Source organism: Numida meleagris, chromosome 11, assembly GCF_002078875.1.
Source record: "Numida meleagris isolate 19003 breed g44 Domestic line chromosome 11, NumMel1.0, whole genome shotgun sequence".
NCBI classification, from domain to species: Eukaryota; Metazoa; Chordata; class Aves; order Galliformes; family Numididae; genus Numida; species Numida meleagris.
The window spans coordinates 732253-751433 of NC_034419.1; the positions used below are offsets into that span (position 1 = coordinate 732253).

Sequence of the window (19181 nt, forward strand, 5' to 3'; positions counted from 1 at the left end):
TTGTGCTCAACAATCATTTTATTTATTAAACCATTGTAGCAAACACCATTCGACACATAGAAAGAATGCACATAGTAAAAACTAAAATGGAAGTTGTACCCACTGATATTAATCCACTCCCTTTTTAATGACTTAAGGTAGAAACCAAATATCTGTGGCTACGGTGAGCTTAGTGCAAGGGGTAGAAATGTGGAAAAATGTTACAACAATCGTGGCGGGGAGGCACGTGCAGCTCGGCTCTCAACCAAAGACGCTTTTGGCCGGCTCGTCTTTAGGCTTCTCAAAGACTGTTTCACCACCCGTCCGAGCTCGGCTGAATATGGAAGGTGCCGCAGAGCCCATTTGTTCTTGAAAAAGAAAACCAGGAAAGGAGGCAGTCACTGAATGAATTCACCGATTTCTGGGAGTAATGCTAATGCTGCTGAAGTGGATAAACTTTTGAGAAATATTTCATCGGCCCATCAAATTCTCAAACCCAGTGCTCCCATTCCAAGCATGGGGCAGCTTCCAGCATCTGAAGGTGGTCACTGCCATCAGTGACCCCAAATCCCCACAGGTGCTTTAAAAGCTACTGTGAGGTTCCAGATTTCGCCCTGAAAAAGGGTTTAAATTCATTATTTTTCTTTGTAATCTCCCACTGGTGGTAGAAGAGCAAAAAAGGGAGTCTATGAGCAAGGATCCAAATTTTCGATTTGGGCAATCGCTCTTTGACTATGGGACCAAGATTTGTTTGGAACCCCAGCTCAGAAGGCAGTCAGGGCTCTCCCTGGTGCTTTGTCCAGACAGGAAAAATGACCACTGGATCAGAGCCCAGGTGGCACCTACTGACACCATCAGGGCAATGGATTAAACAGCTGTGCAGCCAGGCCGGGGGGTGTGAGCGTGTTGCTGCCTGCTCATTTGGAGCTGCACTCATTCACTGACTATAGCAATTAACTTCATGCTTTACAATGGGAGGTTTTTTGATTATTTCCATCAAGGAGAAGAGACTTACCACACTGCTTCATGACTTGGTAGGTTTTGGACTTAATTTCCTGGTTTTTGGAAAGGTTTCCTCTAGCTCCTTTGAGATCTTCCTCCTTCACTGGAGGACGCTTCTTTTTCACGGGGTCTGGCTAATAAAGAAAAGCATTGCCCACGCATCAGCATTTCATGTTTAGGAACCATAGGGAACAGAGCTGCCTGGATGCAATGGCCACAACATGCTAAATCTGTATTCCACCTATTTCAACTCTGAGACCGTACACTCAGCTGCTCCAGGTTTTATACTTCCTCAGCTCCATATCAGGGCAGGATTTCATTGCCCCTCCTGTAATCCGTTGTCACCATTACTGTTCTGGTTCTGAACTTGTCCTCTGATTGCCCACCCTATGGAGATATCTGCCTGGTCCTTCTGCAAGTGAAGACCAAGACAGATTGGTAATTGAAGTATTCATCCAGTGTTCAGAAAGAGACAGAAAAAACAAACAAACAAAAAATATTTTACAGTTTATCATGCTAGAAGAAAATCAGGGTAACACAGAATAATATCAGCCTATCCTCACATTCAGTGCTCACAATGCACACTTAAATCCCAACACGACACCCATCGGCACTATTAACGCCCCTCAGTGCATTCACTGTGTTTGAGGACTGGGCAGACCATGGCGTGGGGTGTGGGGAGATCAGATTCACTGCCCCCCACGGCAAATGTCATCAAACAGATAAAAGACGCAGGCACTCCAACAGAAATGTGTTTGTGCACCAGTGAGAAACTGCTCTGACCATCTGTACATGTGTGCGGATTCTGATTTGGGTTTTGGCAGCGGTGGAGCCCAGAGGTACATTTCTGTGCCACTGCCTGTAAAGCTCCCTGTGGAGGGAGAACATCCCAAGGCTGCAAGCTGCATGAGCAGTGAGCGCCAGGGGCTGTTGGGAGCTGGCTGCGGGGGCTGGCTTTGCAGGGGGCTGTGGCTCAGCTCCTGCTGGCTGTCAATCCCAGGGCACTTGGAGCAGCTCACTGCCAGTCCCCGTCGTGGGAAACAAAACAGTCACGAGCTCTCTGGGGAAACACTGTGAGTATCCAAAGAAAGACTAGGCTGAGAGCAAGCTCTTCCATTTTCACAGCGGCTTTGGGCGGGTGAGCTGTGAACTAAATATCTCCATGGCCGTCTGCTACGGGAACTGGCTGGTGTCATCCACGGGAAGCAGGCACAGAGCTGTGCCAGTTCCCATGCAGAAAGGGGAAGAAAGTGTTTTGCTAACAGCAGTGTGAAACATGCTAAGGTGCTTTGCATGCTGTCAGCAAGAGCTGGTAACTGTGAGGCTGCTTTCCAGCAGCACAGAGGTTCTCTTGGGACAGGGAGCGCTGGAGATGAGCCAAGACACCGACAGTGAGCTGCACTCCACCCAGTTTTAAAGTAAAACCTCTCATGCTGTGACCATGGCTGGGTTTTCCACCAGAGCAGTTGCTGTGGATTAGCTGTTCCCCAGCTAAAAAGTGACCGTGAGATGGCCATGAGCCACAGAGGTGAGCCCCTGTCCTGCCAGTGCGGAGCTGCGCCCATTGCTGCCAGCAGCAGTGCAGCTGTGAGCGCCATGGGCTGGGAGCTCGTGAGGTGTGGGGCCCTGTTTTCAAGACTCTTTTTCTTTGGAGTGAAGCCAACAGGCAGAACCAAGCTACTCTACGTGGCTGAAGGACTGTGCTCCGCTGCCCTTCCCGTAACCTCTGCCTCCTCTTTTCTTGCATGTTCATGTGTCAGGCTTTGGTTTACACAGCAGCACACCTTAGTGCAGACACAACCTTCCATACTACTGTCAAAACTTCAGATAATTGTCTGAGAAAATGTGCTGGAAAAGCAGAAATCCATCAGGACAACATCCCAGATCAGAGTAGTGGAAATACTTTTCCCTTCCTACAGAAATACGAGCATTTACGGTAAAACAGAATATTTTAAGAACCAACTGATTAACCACATAAATGGCAGCTGCTTTCCTTTGCCTTACAAGAATGACCCCATAAAACTTAGTTACTAAGCTCTACGAGCAGAGCGTTTTTCATCACTTCAACGTAAGCAAACAATCAGCACAGAGCAGAACGTTCACTGCATAACGAGAAGAGCTCTCTGGCAAGCTGTGCCGAGCAAGCTCTGACCCACTGCCAGCTAACCACGAGCGAGAGCCGCCCGGCCGTGTCCCCATACCTGCGACATAACTGCAGCGCTCCGCGGCTCCAATCCCTGCCGAGGCGGTTTCCCGGCTGCGCTTAAATCCAGCCCGCGCGCCGTGCAAAGCCCGTTGTTCTCCCAGACTTATATAGAGTATCCAGCGTGAGGTCACGGGCTGGGTAACCTTCCCAAAGCAGAGCCCGGGATGATTCAGGCCGCACAGGGGTTATTCCTGGCGGTGAGCACGGGACGCACCCGCACGCAGCGCAGCCATGACGGGGGCAGACAGCTGCGGCGGCTGCGGGGGGGGCCGCTGGGATCTGTCTGTAATGAACTTTAAAGGACAAAACTTTGTTACAGACACAAAATTTGTCTGGATTCTCTCGATCGGAAGGGAGGCCATTTGATCTTTTCCTGCATAAGGAAATACGCTCTCTGTGAAGTGTATATAAACTTAACATAAAGAGCATAACACTGCCCTGAATCTCTCTCGCTCAGGAAGCAGCGCTCTGTGAGTTTTGCAGTTCATGAGGTCAGCTATGGCTTTACCCTGACAGGCGTGCTGCTGAGCTTGCTCTGATGCCCGCTCTCACACGTTGGAGGAGCAAAACCCCTCTCTGCTTCCAGCAGGGCTCGGCAGCTCCGTCACTTCGCCCACGGTGCGCAGAGGGATGGGCTGGGCACACACAGCGGCTCACTGCCCCCCATGCATGTGCTGACTGCTGCAAAACCTTCTCCAAAGCATCTCAGATTCATTCCCTAAACAAGTCTTTAATTAAATAGAAAGAAAGAGACTCTTAGGTGTGAGTTGTAATTTTTATTACCAGGAAAGGGTCAGCTAGGGAGTTGTTTCCCTCTGATTTTTTATATATTTTTTGCATTAATTCTTTGCATCACACACAAAATGAGCTTTTTGTGACCACATGTAGCAAGCACCAGGACTGGAGCCAGGTTTGGGAGAGGCAGGCCGGGCGCTCCTCCCAGCAGCGCCCATCAGGAATGGTGCAGTGATACAAACCTTCCCCGGCCCCCTCCCGTCTCTGTGTGCCCACTGACCTGGCACTGGAGCTCTGCCCAGGCCCAGGAACATGCCTTCCTCTGCGTGACTGTGGAGGAGTTACTGGTGTGCTAAGCAGCATTATGGATGTCACATACCTAACCATTCCCTATGCTGAATTTGTGTTTGGAAGCCACATCTTAGTAAGCTGGAAGATAAGTTTCTGTGGAATAACACCACATTTGGCAAGGTAACAGTGGGAAGAAAAACCACTCGCTCCAGGCAAAGTACTGGTTTTCCTCCTGGAGAAGATGAGGCACCTGCTGGGGTAGGCAGCACACCCCAATGCTCTCTTAACGCGTCCAGCATCGTCTAGGCAAATCCTTTCTCTTTGACTCAGTGGTACGTTTTCTAAACCAAAGCTGAAGAACAGTCACAACCATTTCTTCCTATGGAGCATGGGCTAATTTTTTTTTTTTGACAAGAAAGCTCAGCCTAAACCTACTTGTGCTGCCCTCTCAGAGCAGGAACCTCGCTCACCTGGTCGAGGTCCTAAGGTCTTCTGAAGAGGATGAGAGTGTCAAAGGTAAGTCAACACATTGCAGCTAATCCTCCTTCCTCTGTAACTGAGGTGTGCAAAACTCCTTTGCTAAGAGGTGGTGAAAAGAGGGCAATGATCGCGGTGAGCATAGTGAATGTGCACACCTGGCCCTCCAGAAGCCATGGCTCTCGCTGCAGACTTGACTTCTCCTCCAGCAACCTGCTCGCATCTCCCAGTAGGCTGTCAGGCAGAAGATGGCTCCTTGAGCTCCCTGTAAGGATGCAGTAACTACGGGGACAGGACGGCCTGGGTGCAGTAAGCGATAAGCAATGAAAGTAATGCACAAACACAAGAGAGGAGTAACAGAGGCCTGACACTGTGCAGGCCCAGCCCGACAAACTGAACCAAACTGCTTCCACCAAGAGAGAAGTGGTGAAAGCAGCAGCAGCTCACTAGTGTCAGTATTTCTGCTCTATTTTGGCACAAAGGTGTGACCGACATTTTCTGGTTCATGTCACAACTTCACACGGCAGCAGCTCTGCTCGGTAGCACTCCCTGCTCCTCCAGCACTCTGGGAAATGGATGGCAGATGCTGCAACTGGGGAACAAGGTACCCAAGAGTAAGACAGCATCTTTATGTCCCCACAATAGGGGTGGTGGCGGTGAAGCAAGTTTTATTGGATATAGAGTAGTGCAAGTGCTTGCTGCAGAACCCTTCGGTAACCAGAGACCACCCTGCACTGCACAGACAGCACGCAGGGGTGCTGCCTTCTCCAGGCAGAAGAGAAGCAGCACTGCTTCCCCCTCCCCATCTCACACGGCTTTGTGTAGCAGCGCTGGAAGGGAGCAGGGTGATGTTGCTCCTGTCTGGCACGCTGCCGTTCACAGGTGGGTGACAGGAGGCTACTGGGCTCTGGAAGCAAGCGTCCCCACGCAGCCCTTGGGTCATAAGGAGATACCAGGGAGTTCTGCAGTACTGCAAGGCTTCTCAGCAGAACCCTCACAAACATCTATGCCCCTGCCAAGGGACAGGATGCTGGAGGTAAACCCAGACATTTCTAAGTTTACATATGTTGGTTCCCAGTGACCAGAAGGCGTGACTTTGTCATAGCCCGCCTTCCGCTCTTCGAGCAATGAGCCGGGTGGAAAAGCATGTTAACCAAGCCCTGCATTCCAGAGGTCTTTGGGTCTGTGTTCTGCACCTCTCAGGGCATGCACACAGGGTTTAAGTTCCCATTTGTGAATACAGATAGCTACGAACATTGAAACAGGCTCACTTTTAAAAAGAACGAGCATAGAAAAAAGTATACAAATCTGTAATAAGTCAACTTTATTGTAAACTGTTACACAATGCAATTACATCAGATACCCTTAGAAGTTGAAGGTAACACTACTGATTAACAACGTGGTCCAGATAGAGGGCAGCAGAACACAGCTGTTTGTTTTGCTCACGCAGGCTCTACTCTGACTTCACCTACAAACAAACCCAACGTTCAGTTCGAGACAGATACCCACACAAAGACAGAAACGCCTACAAAAGAGTCCCTTTTTTAAAGATACTGCAGTTTTACTTTGTAAAACTATAGTAGTCATTTTCAGTAATTGAACTGGAAACTTCAAATACATAAAAAGTTTGCACCCGTTTGCTGTAAGATCTACTCTGACTTGATGTGGCTGAATTTATTCTCTTCCATTACCAGTTTCTCCTGCAAAAGCACAGCAAGTTGCGAACACGGGTTGGTCAAGCACAGTGGCAGAGATTCCTTGTGATGCTTGGCTCCCTGCAGAGCCTGCTCTTCCCTCCCCAGCACAGCTGGAACCGCAGCCGGCATCTGCAGGAGGGGATCACTTTGCATTGCTCTAATTTGCAACTCAATTTCTGAGTTTTCCCTGAAGAAAAGCTATAGTACATTTCAGTAAGCAACATTAAAATACAGCGTTTACCTACTTGAAGTAAGACAAGGGGACCTGAACATATTAAAGCCAGAACTTGAAAACCATGTATTAGACAACACCAGTGTTTCAAATTTATGCAGATGTGTCACAGGTGAGATACCAGGAACAGTTAATACACTGAGGCTGACCTTAATGTGGTAAATCTCATCTCCACCAATGCTATTTTCTTCGGTAAGTTACAATCCCTTTCTCTTACTTTGGCATATAGTATGCAGCTTATTTTCATTAAACAATCACATTTTTTCAAGCACAGCCTGACTTAAACTTCGCTATGAGCTGCCCTGAACTGCATTTACCCGGTGTTAACTCTGAGTGCCAATCTGAGAATAAACACAGATGCTGTCATGAGGTGATATCATTATGACTGGATCGACTGTCAATGAAGCATTTCTTGCAGCCTGTACCAGCAGCCCATGTCAACAAGCAGGACGATGCAGTGGAGCACTGGGCAAATACTTCCCCCCAGGCAGGAGCAATTCAGACAAGAGTATGTCACCTTGTACCTGCCGCGACAACTCTGATTTTCATCTCCCAGATAGGAAAACTGCCAATTTTTCACTTGTTGTTCCTTTTTCAGGTGATAACGTAAAACGAATAGCAGAAAACCAGGTTTGGGTACTTGGCTAAGGTCGTGAACAAGAACTTGGTCTTTGCAGAGAAAGTTAGAACTGCTTTTCTCCCTCTGAAGATACACTCCTCCTTCTATTACTGCGGTACTTAAAATACTTGACTTCTGTCTCTTTGGCTCATAGTGCTTTACTATATCATCTTGCTAGACATATCGAAATCTCATTTCAGCACTTAAGACATGAAAAATTAGGCATTTGTACACCCTTGCTAAAACCATCTTCAAGAAACTGCTCCGTAGTGCTTTTTATTCTTTTGTACTTGGTCAGTGAGTTTGAGGTCTGCTCAAAACAAATATTTTACATGATTAAGGCCATAATTTCATACTGACATTTCACAGACTAAACATGAGACTAGAAATAGACATCATTTCAATAATTTAAGTAATTAGAGGAGGGAAAAGGAAGATAAAATGAAAGCTCATACAGTTATATTTGTGTGCGCTGCTCAGTTGATGAGGATAGTAATGACTGTGCAGTGGTATGTAGCACGTGTGACATACTTTTATTTCACTAGTTGAAACTGAACAAAGCCTCTGCTGAAAATACAAGCACATTTGTGACGAGAGCCAGTCCCAGCTCTTACATCCCTTTAGAACAGTGAGCTGTATGAGACTATTCTGCTGATGAAAATGAATTCCTTGAAGTACTGTGCTTTCAGAGATATGAGCCTGCCCAACTGTCAATAACCAGAAGATGCAAGTCAATGAAATCAACAAATAACAAAACAAAAAACGAGAACAGATGCAACACTGATGAGGGACATTTCCCCATTTCCCTACCCTCCACTTCAGAAAAACTCAATTGAGCTTCCATTGTCATTAGTTTCTAGATTTAGTCTAAAAGAAACACTAGTATTTAAACTTATTGCAGTTATTACATTTCAGTGCACAGTAACAGAGGTCAGTGGCTCAACTAAACTTGCAAATATCAGGTTTGGTAAAATGTCCCTTTTAGTCAGCTGGACACGCCGAGGTGTTACCTGAAGTCTCAGAATGCTGTGTTCACCTCAGCAGCCAGGCAGGAGAAAGGAATGCTGGAACGGTGAGAAGGGAGGGAGCGCACAGTTCGGTATTTACTAAGGCCCAAGAACCACATGTAAGCGGTCTGGATAATAAACCACTTTAAGACCTAGTAAATTTATAAAAAATGTAAAAAATCTTAAAAAGTTCTGAGCAGTTTTCTGATGAAACTGTTTGGTTTAAGGCTTGGAACACTTCAGATGTCCAGATACTAAAACAAACTTGCAATTAGTCTCTGTTGTCACTTCTCTGACACATCGCCTTGTCCTGCACAAGGTTCAGCTAAGCAAGGAAAGCTGTCAGAAACAATCATTTAGAACGTACGCAACGCAAAAGGGTGTCACTGAAAACATGTCTGCAGGGTTTTAGAGCAGCACATGTTATCAATTACTAGAAGACATATGCTGAGAAATGCAGAAGTCCTGCAGTGACTTTACTATACCTCTCTTTTTTCATATATGAAAGGATAACCAGGCTGACAGGAAATTAAACAGAAGAAACCCATTTGTTAAGCACACGACATAGAAGATTGCTTTTTCAACAAAAATAAGCATGGGACAGAATTATTCACAACATTGTAGCACAAGTCCTCCAATCAGACCAAGATCCTGGATGGCAGGCCCTATACAAGGAAAAGCCTAAGAAAGGTTCCATCTCTCTTGCATTACATGAGAGGTACGCACAACAGACTTTCAGAAACGGAAATAATTAAATCCATCCATAGATATTCATTTCACAAATAAGTAACCTATCACAACAGATTTTTGTTATACACTAAAGTGCACATTTGTCAAATATGCAAACACCACCTCTTGTTAAACAAAGGTATTCTCAAATCACGTGGTCAAAATCACACCAAGGACTGCATTTTTAGTGATATTTGGTGATTTCAGCAGTGACAGAGAGCTTTTCCCTTTATAACCCCTTTGTCTGAAACCAAGACACAAGGATAAAATGATTTTCACTACAAATCCTTTGACCTTTTCTGCGCAAAAAAGGGAATGACACCCTTTTCTCTGACAAAGAGAATCTTTAAATACAACTGTATGAAAATATAACTTAAATATAAAATAGTCAAATAGATTTGAGGAGTCTTGGAAAAAAATCTTTGTTCCACCTATTAGTTCATAGGTACCTGGTAGCAAGTAAACATTTGCACTTAAAAAAATAACATTAAGTTACAGCTTGTAGCCATAAACTATTCTGCTCTAGGAATTATGCTGCAAAAGCCAGTTTTAGTAATAAAACACACTCTAACTTACTCGATTTGGATGCCTTTCAGAGAACATCTTACACTGTATCATTCAGTAACCACAAACGAAAGGTTACTGTATCTGTTTTTTCTATCTTCTCCGAAATGTCAGATACAATCACCTCAGTCCTTAACAATGCTGCTTTCACTTATGATGAAAAGACATTCTTGCATAATTGGTCAGTGTGTCTGTAGTGCAACTGAACTGCAAGTCTTCCAACTGATTGCATTATGTTGATAGACCTTGCTTTCAAGTCAGTTTGTATGAAAGTGAGAAGCCATTGCAAAATTAAAACCCACTGACTGAGAAGTTCTTGCCATGAAACCTGCAAATACAGGTCAGGGAACGCATCATACTGGCAGACCAAAGCGATGCTTCTTCTTCTTAATGGGCTTTAAGTTGGTCAGTCTACGCAGGTCCTCTTCTGTGTCTGATTCCTCCATCTCATCGTCTGCTGAGATGAGGATCTACGAACAAATTACAACTTCTGAATAACATACAAAGTCACAGTCTTTCCTCATCCTGCTCTTTATGCTTCCAAAGCACCTTACCAGAGAACAGAATTTGGATTTATAGCCAGTTCAGTACAACAGCATCATGCATCCTATCTGGAACCTCAAGCAAGTTTCAGTGAAAGATGCACGCATATTAGTCTCTACTACAGTCACAGACTCTACACCTAAACACGGGATCCCAGCACCCCCAGAACAGGAGGGGCAGCTTGCTCTTAAAGTGAGAGAGAATATATAAGCTCTCTTCCCACATTCATAATATGACAGTCATTTTATTATACAAAAAAAAAAGCAACACCACAAAAAAAAAAAATAGGCAGCACTGTATGTAATCTCCAGCTTCCTCTCACTTAAAGCTACAAACCTGTTTTCAAATTAGAATTGCCTGTTAGCTTTGTACTGTGTAGTATTTGTAGCAGCATTTGCAGCGTTACATCTGTAACATTTATGTATACATCACATCTTCCTGCCCCCCAGAAGGAAAATAACCAGCTAATGAGTGGTACAAGAATACCATTTTCTTACCTGCTTTTCAACTGCAAACACTAGGAACCATACAAAGAACATCAAAACTAAGTTCAGAATGTTACAGTGAAATCAATGGTATGAGGGATGAATTGGACTGATATTGCATTAATTGCAGCAATGAACTCTACGTACTTCTGACTCTGACTCTTCATGGGATGCTGCTCTCCTATAGCGGACTTTACTTCCATTTCTTGAATCTTGTCCTGCTTCTTTTTCTTCTAGTTTAGCTTTTGTCTTCCCTTTCTTCATAAGAAAATTATCTACAACCCAGAACATTAATGCCTGGTAAAGAGAAGAAGAGCAACAGCTCAGTTCTCCTCAGGTTAGCAAATGCTCATTTGGCCAACATGTAGACAGAATCAGGAAAACTAAACAATAATTCTGAATTGGCTAAAAAGTTAGTTTTATATAAGCATTCAGCCCCATGGCTTATTACACACTGCACAAATTCTCGAGAACACATCTACTTCATTCCTTGGAAGAAGAGGAGAGAACAAGAAAAGCAGCTGCTGTTCAGAGTGGTCATTAACTCCTCATGTAGAAACCTGAGTAGCTTTAGGCAGACATTGTAGTGCAACAAAGCTTTCCACTTCAAAGAAAATCCATGCTTGAGCAAAATAAGGAGAGAAAAAGCTGCCAGCAGTTATTAAATGCAAAGACACCATCTCTGGCTCTAGTCTTGATTCCCAGACTGCTGGGAAGGGTGTACTTTGGGAAGGATGATGGCACATTTGCACTTCTCCTAAGCTCCTGTGTTGACCAATCACTAACAGCTGTGGTCAGACACAGGATACTTCACAGCGCAGCTGTCCTTAGCCTAACTGCTCTCTAAAGCAAATTTCATTGTCATTTTATAACCTCTATATCGGTATTCCATTTTTACATTCAATCTATTCAAGTCATCAGCCCAAAGAAGTCAATGAAGCACTTCTACACCTCTCCTGAGCCTGGTCACTTAGCTAAGTACAGGTTTCAGCTGTGTGCAATCTACATATCCATGCATTTTCTCCTTTCTTTAACGCTCTTCCTTTTAAAAAAAAATTAAGGTAATTAACACATCATGGTACACTGTGCTTTAAGGATTAACGTTAATTAAGGATTAATGATATTTAACTAACAGATGGGAGAAAAATACAAGTAAACATCTCATAGAAGCATGCAAGTTGTACTGACATTAACAAAGAAGGGAACTATCAACATGACGATAGCCAGCTCCAACTGGGGGTTCTCTATAGGATTCAATAAAGCTACCTGTGAAAAGAAAAGGATTAAATTCAGATCATGGCAGCACGGGCACATAACGGGATTAGTAAGTGCAACCACTGATGTACTAGCTAACGCTATATAAACAGTTCATGTGAACAAAAAAAGGATAGCTTTGTAGAAAAGGAAAGTATTTAGGACAGCTTATAAATCACCACAGATAAGCGAGTGGGGCTGGCAAGAAACTTCTCTCTCTCATTTTTGTTTACAGAAGTCTGAAAAGATGCTTTCAAATAATCTTGACCATTTTAGAGCTGCATGCTCCCAAGGAACATGTTTTTAAGTCTTATCTTAAGGAAATTTAAACAGACCAGAGCTATACAAAACACACAGTAAAATAACTCAGAATTCCCAAATTAGCCCAGACCATGTAAGAGGAACTAACTGGTTTTAATGTGCTATAGCACCACACACACATCACTCTCAGTGTTAAGTTACACAGATGCTATCAAAATGAATCCAGTCAGCAGCAGCTAGCTTCCCTAACCCGCTGTGAATTACAAAAGCCTACAGTTTACTTTTATGAAGAAGGTGATGCAAAGGAAATTTGAAATACTATAAAAAGGAATACGAAGTAGCTACAAATATGAGTTAAAAAATAAGGAGACATCACTAACTATCTTCAAGAGTGTTCAGACAAGCAGAGAGAATAAAATCTTATATATTGCAGTGTATATGAAAGAAAAACAAACAAGCTATGTGATAGGATATTCCTGGCAATTAATGTCAGAAAGCCTAATCAAAGAACAGCAATATACCACTCCTACAGAATTAAATGGCATTGAGGGTAGTCAGTTATGATGCCTGAGGATAAGTCAAACCAATAAACACTGGAACATCAGAAATCTATTGCTTTATGGCTTGCACCTGAAATTTATTTGTCTGTAAGATGCAGTAAAAGTACAAACCTCCTTCCACTGAGGTATCAGAAGCACTATAATGATGATGGTTTTCTCAAATGTCATAATCATTATGTACAGAACACACTGACCCATCCAAGCACTGCACTGCAGTGGGTCACCTGCAAGAGAGAAGAAAAGTTCAGTATACGCATATGGTTGATTTTACCTCACAGCAAACACTTTAGAAAAGCAGTATAAGAAGAAGGGCAGCTCTACCCTTTTGGAGTGCCCTCCCCTACTTCCTTAGCGCTGTTTCTCGGCTCCCCACCTCACCCCAATTTAGAACATATAGGCTAACTTAAACATACCTCTTCTCTCTACAAAGCTGGCTTCTGTAACTACTCTACGGTAATTACAGCAATAGGTGCAAACTCCAATATCAAAAATTTAACTGAATAAAATGTTAATCAGGATCGCAATTCCATTTCAAACTGAAAGGTTTGAAATTCTGCAGCACCCCAGTAGGACATGGCACAGTGAAAACCTGAGTGCCCTGTTATCTGCCTGGACAGAAGTGATCTTATACAAACATTTGAACAGGAAAACTATTAGATTTTATGGATGCAAGGAGAGAGAAAGAAAAGAGAGGAATGGTATGGCCAGCAGATTCACAGGGAGCTTAAAGGAGCGTTTCACTGGAGGCCAAAAGAAAGCTTCGGTGGAGGTGCTGTTGGCTCCTTACACTTCCCAACTGCCTTCTGCACTGTCTTCAACTGCAGCCCAGGACCTGTCAGCCTGGCGATGAATAATGTGCAATGGAAATTCAGATGCCTTTGTGTATTTGTAATGCACAATGGATAGTTGCTACTTCCTTTTCTGGAACATTTCTGAAAGGCTTTCAATGTTAATACTTGGTGATGATCTGGAGACTTAACTGTTTACTGCTTAAAAAAAATCACACCAGAGTCCAGAACAGGGGACATTTTCTAAGTAAGCTTTATACTGAGAGGTAATGGATCAGCACTCAGCAGTTCAAGACAAAACCAGTTAGATGTTCAGGTTCTACAGTTATGTACTGCAATTAAAGCTTCTTTTGTAAAAGGAAAAGTTACACAATTTGAAGGCAGAAACATCATAAATTCAGAAGCAAGCAACTGTGATGGGATGTGAGGACTGAGTTTAATTTGATAATGAAATTGTGTACTCCACATTTTTGTTTGCATCCTCTAGTTTTCTTCATTAAGTAACAAATATGGAAAAATGAGATTTCTGGAGATCCTTTCAAAACTACTTTTTAATATAATTTAAAAAATTAAGCAATTCAAGTGAAAAAGAAGTCAGTAGCAACATCATATCCAGGATGTGTTCCCTATAATATCTGGGGCATTTGTACATCCAAAGATTCAGTACATAAACTGAGATTTCTGAGGGAATTGGCTGATGCAGTCGCCAAACAATCCTCAATGATATTTGAAAAGTCATGGTGGTCACGTCAAGTTCCTGGTGACTGGAAAAAAGGCAACATCACACTCATTTTTAAAAAGGGTAGAAAGGATGACCCGGGAACTAGTGACCTATCAACCTCACCTCCATGCTAGGCAAGATGACAGGGCACATCCTCCTGGAAGCTATGTTAAGGCACATGGAAGAGAGGGAGGTGATATGGGAGAACCAGCATGGCTTCACCAAGGGCAGATCCTGCCAGATCAACCTGATTGCTTTTTATGATGGCATAACTGCATCAGCAGCCAAGGGAAGAGCCACTGATGTCATCTATCTGGACTTCAGTAAGGTACTTGACACAGTCCCTGATAACATCCTTCTCTACAAATTGGAAGGATATCAATTTGACAGGCGGACTGCTTGATGAATGGTGATCTAATTGTGTAATTGCACCCAGAGAGTGGTGGTCAATGGCTCAATGTCCGGATGGAGATTGGTGCTGAGTGGTGTCTCCCAGGGGTCAGTACAGGGACCACTGCTCTTTAATATCTTCATCAGTGACATCGACAGTGGGATCTAGTGTGCCCTCAGCAAGTTTGCAGATGACACCAAGCTGTGTTGGGCAGTCGACACACCTGAGAGACAGGATGCCACCCAGAGAGCCCTAGACAGGCTCAAGCAGTGGACCCAGGTGAACATCACAAGGTTCAAAAAAATCAAGTATAAGGTCTTGCACCTGGGTCATGACAATCCCCACTATCAGTACAAGCTGGAGGATGTAAAGATAGACCACAGCCCTGTGAAAAAAGACTTGGGGGTACTGGTGGATGGCAGCTTGACATGAGCCAGCAGTGTGCCCTCGCAGCCCAGAAAGCCAATCGTACCATGACAGAGCCTTCTGTTAAGTACCACTGTTCCTGTTCACTGCAGGAGAGTTGGACTAGATGATTCCTTAAAGGTCCTTTCCAACTCAAAAGATTTTCTGATTCTAGGAAATTAGAAGTTTAAAGCTAACACTGAAGCCATAAAGCCCTAATTTTCATTTCCAAAGTCTCTGACAGCCTCTCAAATTCTGATTTTATACCTGCTGAGTAACCCTTTCATATTTAGAACACACTTGCTAATCCTGTTACTGAAAAAAAAAGCACATTACGACTGAACTGCAACTGAAAAATTTGGAAGCCTCAGCAGTGACAACTGTAGCAATATTTTCTGAAAATGCTGGGCAATAAGAAGTAGTCTGTATGAGCGCCTACTATATTCATCAGCCACTTTGCAGAGGTGTGTTTATATACAGCTCTTAAACAAAATACCCGTGATTTCTCTGTACTGCAACTTGTTTCTGTTCAAATCTTGAGGCACTCTCTTACAAGAATGCCAACTCATAGAACTTCTGAAAAACAACATTTAAAAGCTTTATAGTGCCTATCTACCCAGCAGGTAGGCTACAAGTAAGTGTGTAAGATGCTCTGCAAGTCATAAGCAAAGAGCTAGAGGGAAAAGATGCATCAGAAACAACTTCTGAGCTTCGTCATCTGAGAAGCAAAGAGACCACAGCCATCTATTTGCCAAGAGAGCTTGTTGTCAGCCAGGGGGATTTGGTCACCTGTTTTCTACTCCCAGCAGCTAAAGTGACCTAATGCAAGAAGGGAGGAGGAATGCAGGAAACATTCTTTTTGGTACAGATCACAGCTGCTTTTCTCCTCTTTACGTACACAAATATATTAACTGATTCCACGCTTCTATTAAAATCCAGCTGCTGACGTAATGAATCTGAAATACAAAGCTGGAAATATGAAAACAAATCTAATAAATGTAAAAATTCTGACAACAAAGCCCTTGAGGGAGCACCATACTAGCAGGTTCATAAATTAGCATGCTGTACAAACAGCAACCATGTTGGCATCTTGGTACCCATTCTTTCCTTGAGGCATTTACACTTAAAAACTACCCTCCATAAAAAGAGCGGCTTTCAAAATGAGCAAGACAACAGCTATTTTTATGACAGCTTCTCAAGTAATGAATCACCAGGGATCAAGTAATAGAGCTAAGATGGGAAATGAGCTCACAGTGAGAATGAGCTCGAGACAAATGATTATTTAGGCTCTAGAAACACAAGCAACATCACTCAGTCAAAAGAAGAGACCTGCTCTTTTGTAGGCTTTGTTCGTCCACCCTTGCAAACCAACTGGAGACATGGTCATCTTCAAGCAAACTTCCTTTGGTACTTCAGATAAAACATCACAAATCCCTATCACATCTCAGCGAGCAGACACCTCACCACTCACAGATGCTACACATCTGTATTTACCTCCAAAAGTGAATCTAAACACTGGTGGGACCCCACAGGACTGCAGTTCAGTCTCCTGTTTTTACACTACCTCATTTATTCATTTTTAAGAATCTTATGAAAAAGGAGACAAGAGTTTTCCTGGAGCCAAGGTGAAAAGCTTTAAACAAAATGGTAATATGTGGGATTTTATTTCAGAAATGACAGTGGTGCTTAGAGAAGACAACTTACCCTTTTTAGGCAGTTCCTGATTTCTTCCATAAGGCCTAACCTTCCTGCCCAGCTATCAATAATAGCTTTCCATCTGTTAACCAGTTCTCTTTATACTAGAAGCCTTTTCCATACAACTAATGAAAACAAAGACATAAAGTACACTTTTTATTAGTCCTTATCACAGTCTGTTTAATAAAAAACAACACAGGCTAAGGCCAGGAGCAGCATACTAATGAGGATACAATGAAGAATGTCACTAAGAAAATGATCTGATATTGGAAAGAAAAACTAATTATAGAGGAATTACAGAACTTCCTACACCACTTACACCTTCTTAGATCTACTAACTGAAAATGCCAATGAAGAATCAGTCCAAGCCCACCTCCACACAAGAAATATAGAAGCCCAAGTCTGGGGACTAGTCTGGAGAAACTAGAAACTAGTTCGTTTTCTACATATGGCGAATTTCCGGATGGTTTAGTTCTGAGCCTAAGTTCCCAGAAGAGTCAGATGAGCATCAATCCAAGGAAAAGAGTGGAAACATTTAGACAGTGGTACGTGGGGAAAAAAAAAAAAGAAGATAGGCAGAGTTGTGGCAGTGTAGATCTAAACAGCTTAAATGGTCATAAGCTGTAGCCTAAGAGATGCACATTCACTCTATGTAAACGACTACACCTAGTGGTATAGGCAGCTATTTCTCCCAAGATATAAGCCAGGCATTTATCTATTTTAAACTTCTGACATTAAAAGCAAATAGCAATTAATGCTATTTGATTTAATTTTAAAAAATCCCAACTTTTTACAGTACTTGAACAAGGCCCTTATTTATTTTTGATTGTTATCCACTTAGGATACTTTCTTAGAAAACTTTTTTTTTTCTTTTTAACTACAGTATTTTCTTTCCTTGTGAAGAGCCATAGCTCTCTAAACAGACAACCACTCCCCTATTCTTATTTTTCTAATTTCAAGAAGCTTCAAATGCAATTTTTAGTGTCTATACAGAACTTCCATCCCCAGCCAGCCAGACTAAACAAGCTGAAAACGTCAGATTGAACAGAATTGAATGTTGATGTCAGGAACATGCTCCATAAAGTTTTTCTGCGCCTGCAAATCCACAGCTTCTGCAGGTCAGCAGACTGCTGTGACTAGCAGAAGACGAAGTCCACAGCTTCACAAGAAAGCAATTTCACTGCTCTACCCTTTAGCCTGTAGGAAAGACTTGTGCATTTTTCATCAGATACAAGCCCTGTGTGCACGAGTTCAAGTAAACCTTATGTGAGGACAAGCACATTAACTTCACAAAGATATGTGCTTGTTTAAAGAGGGCTGGCACGATGCTGACCTGTATCTTTACACAATGGCATGTGGTGCAGTGAAAATTCTTATAGGAAGTGATAATTCCAGCTACCATTTATTTAGAAGTGTTTCAGAGTACAGTTATCTTGCCACTGTTTTCCATGAGATTAGCTAATACTTTAATTTGTTCAACCATTCCCAACAAAAAGTAAAAACAGCAATCCAAGCAGTTGTTCCAAACTAACTAAGCACTTACAGACTCACTAAACTTGTTAATGACTTGTTAAACACAGATCTTGCACACCAAGTTACAGAATTTGCAAGAACATAAGTGACAAGTGAAATATTGCAACGGCCATTATAACAACTGTGCTATGACTTAAAGATCAACTATTAGCTGAAACATACGGAAATTCTGCTTTGGAAAGCATTTCAGGGCAAAAATAGAAACATTTACCATATTCACCAAAGCGAAGGGACTCCCACTGCTGCCATTCCACAAGGCTGCTGACTGCACGTATACCCAAATAGATTAACAGCATTCCTAATGTGGCATCTAACAAGAAGTTGATAAGGTACCTGTAAAGAAAAACATAAAGAAAGCAAGGAGCAAGGGTCTGTTTTCCAGAAACTCAGTGTATTTTAACTCCACAACTGATAAATCTGTGCATACATTGGGAAGCTGGAACACTTCAATTAACCATTTACCCACTTCTGTAAATACATAGTATAACATTTAAATAGTTTTATCAGAGTATCAATATTCTGTTTCAGACCTTAGGCTTCAGCTTCAACTTACATTTCCGCCAACGTTGTGTGCGGGCTTGTGTGTGCATGCAATGCCTACAGTCACTATCAAAGCCACATTTCAAATTACTGAGGGGTTTAGTGGAAACGATTTACTTTAGCACTTTAGATCTTGTTTAAAAGATGTCTGAAATTGAATCCAGAACAAGCCTTCCCACAAAACCAGAAAGTGCACTGGACACATGACTGCTGCACTATCAACTGTTTCAGGAGGAACTTCAGCAATCTTACCTACGCTTTAAAAAACTACAGAGATTGCCATAGGTTTCAAATTAATTCTTAGGCCCATTCAATGGTGCAGCTGGACTTCAGATACCTCATGAGCCCATGCGGTTTGTTTACTACTGCTTCATTTCAGCTGAACAAAACAGCAGCTGAGAAAGAGACAGCGAAGGTCATCCCTGCTGAAAGCCACACAGTGAATCCCTGTAACTGAGACACTTATT

General features: G+C 42.8%; 1 protein-coding gene across 2 annotated transcripts in view; it reads right to left on the minus strand.

Annotated features, from left to right (window-relative positions):
- The window catches only part of LOC110405104 (musculoskeletal embryonic nuclear protein 1), a 35606-nt gene continuing 16425 nt past the window's right edge, over positions 1 to 19181 (minus strand). The window contains exons 4-11 of one of the 2 annotated variants that reach the window (XM_021410055.1): positions 18386 to 18507; positions 12753 to 12865; positions 11755 to 11832; positions 10714 to 10863; positions 9898 to 10008; positions 1825 to 1840; positions 995 to 1111; positions 1 to 347 (exon numbers count right to left, since the gene is read on the minus strand). In XM_021410055.1, coding sequence (XP_021265730.1) covers positions 241 to 347; positions 995 to 1111; positions 1825 to 1840; positions 9898 to 10008; positions 10714 to 10863; positions 11755 to 11832; positions 12753 to 12865; positions 18386 to 18507 — 814 coding nt within the window. In that variant the 3' untranslated portion in view covers positions 1 to 240. Of the gene's footprint in view, positions 348 to 994; positions 1116 to 1824; positions 1841 to 3182; positions 3453 to 9897; positions 10009 to 10713; positions 10864 to 11754; positions 11833 to 12752; positions 12866 to 18385; positions 18508 to 19181 lie in introns of those variants that run through there. The other variant, XM_021410054.1, reaches the window with a different exon arrangement.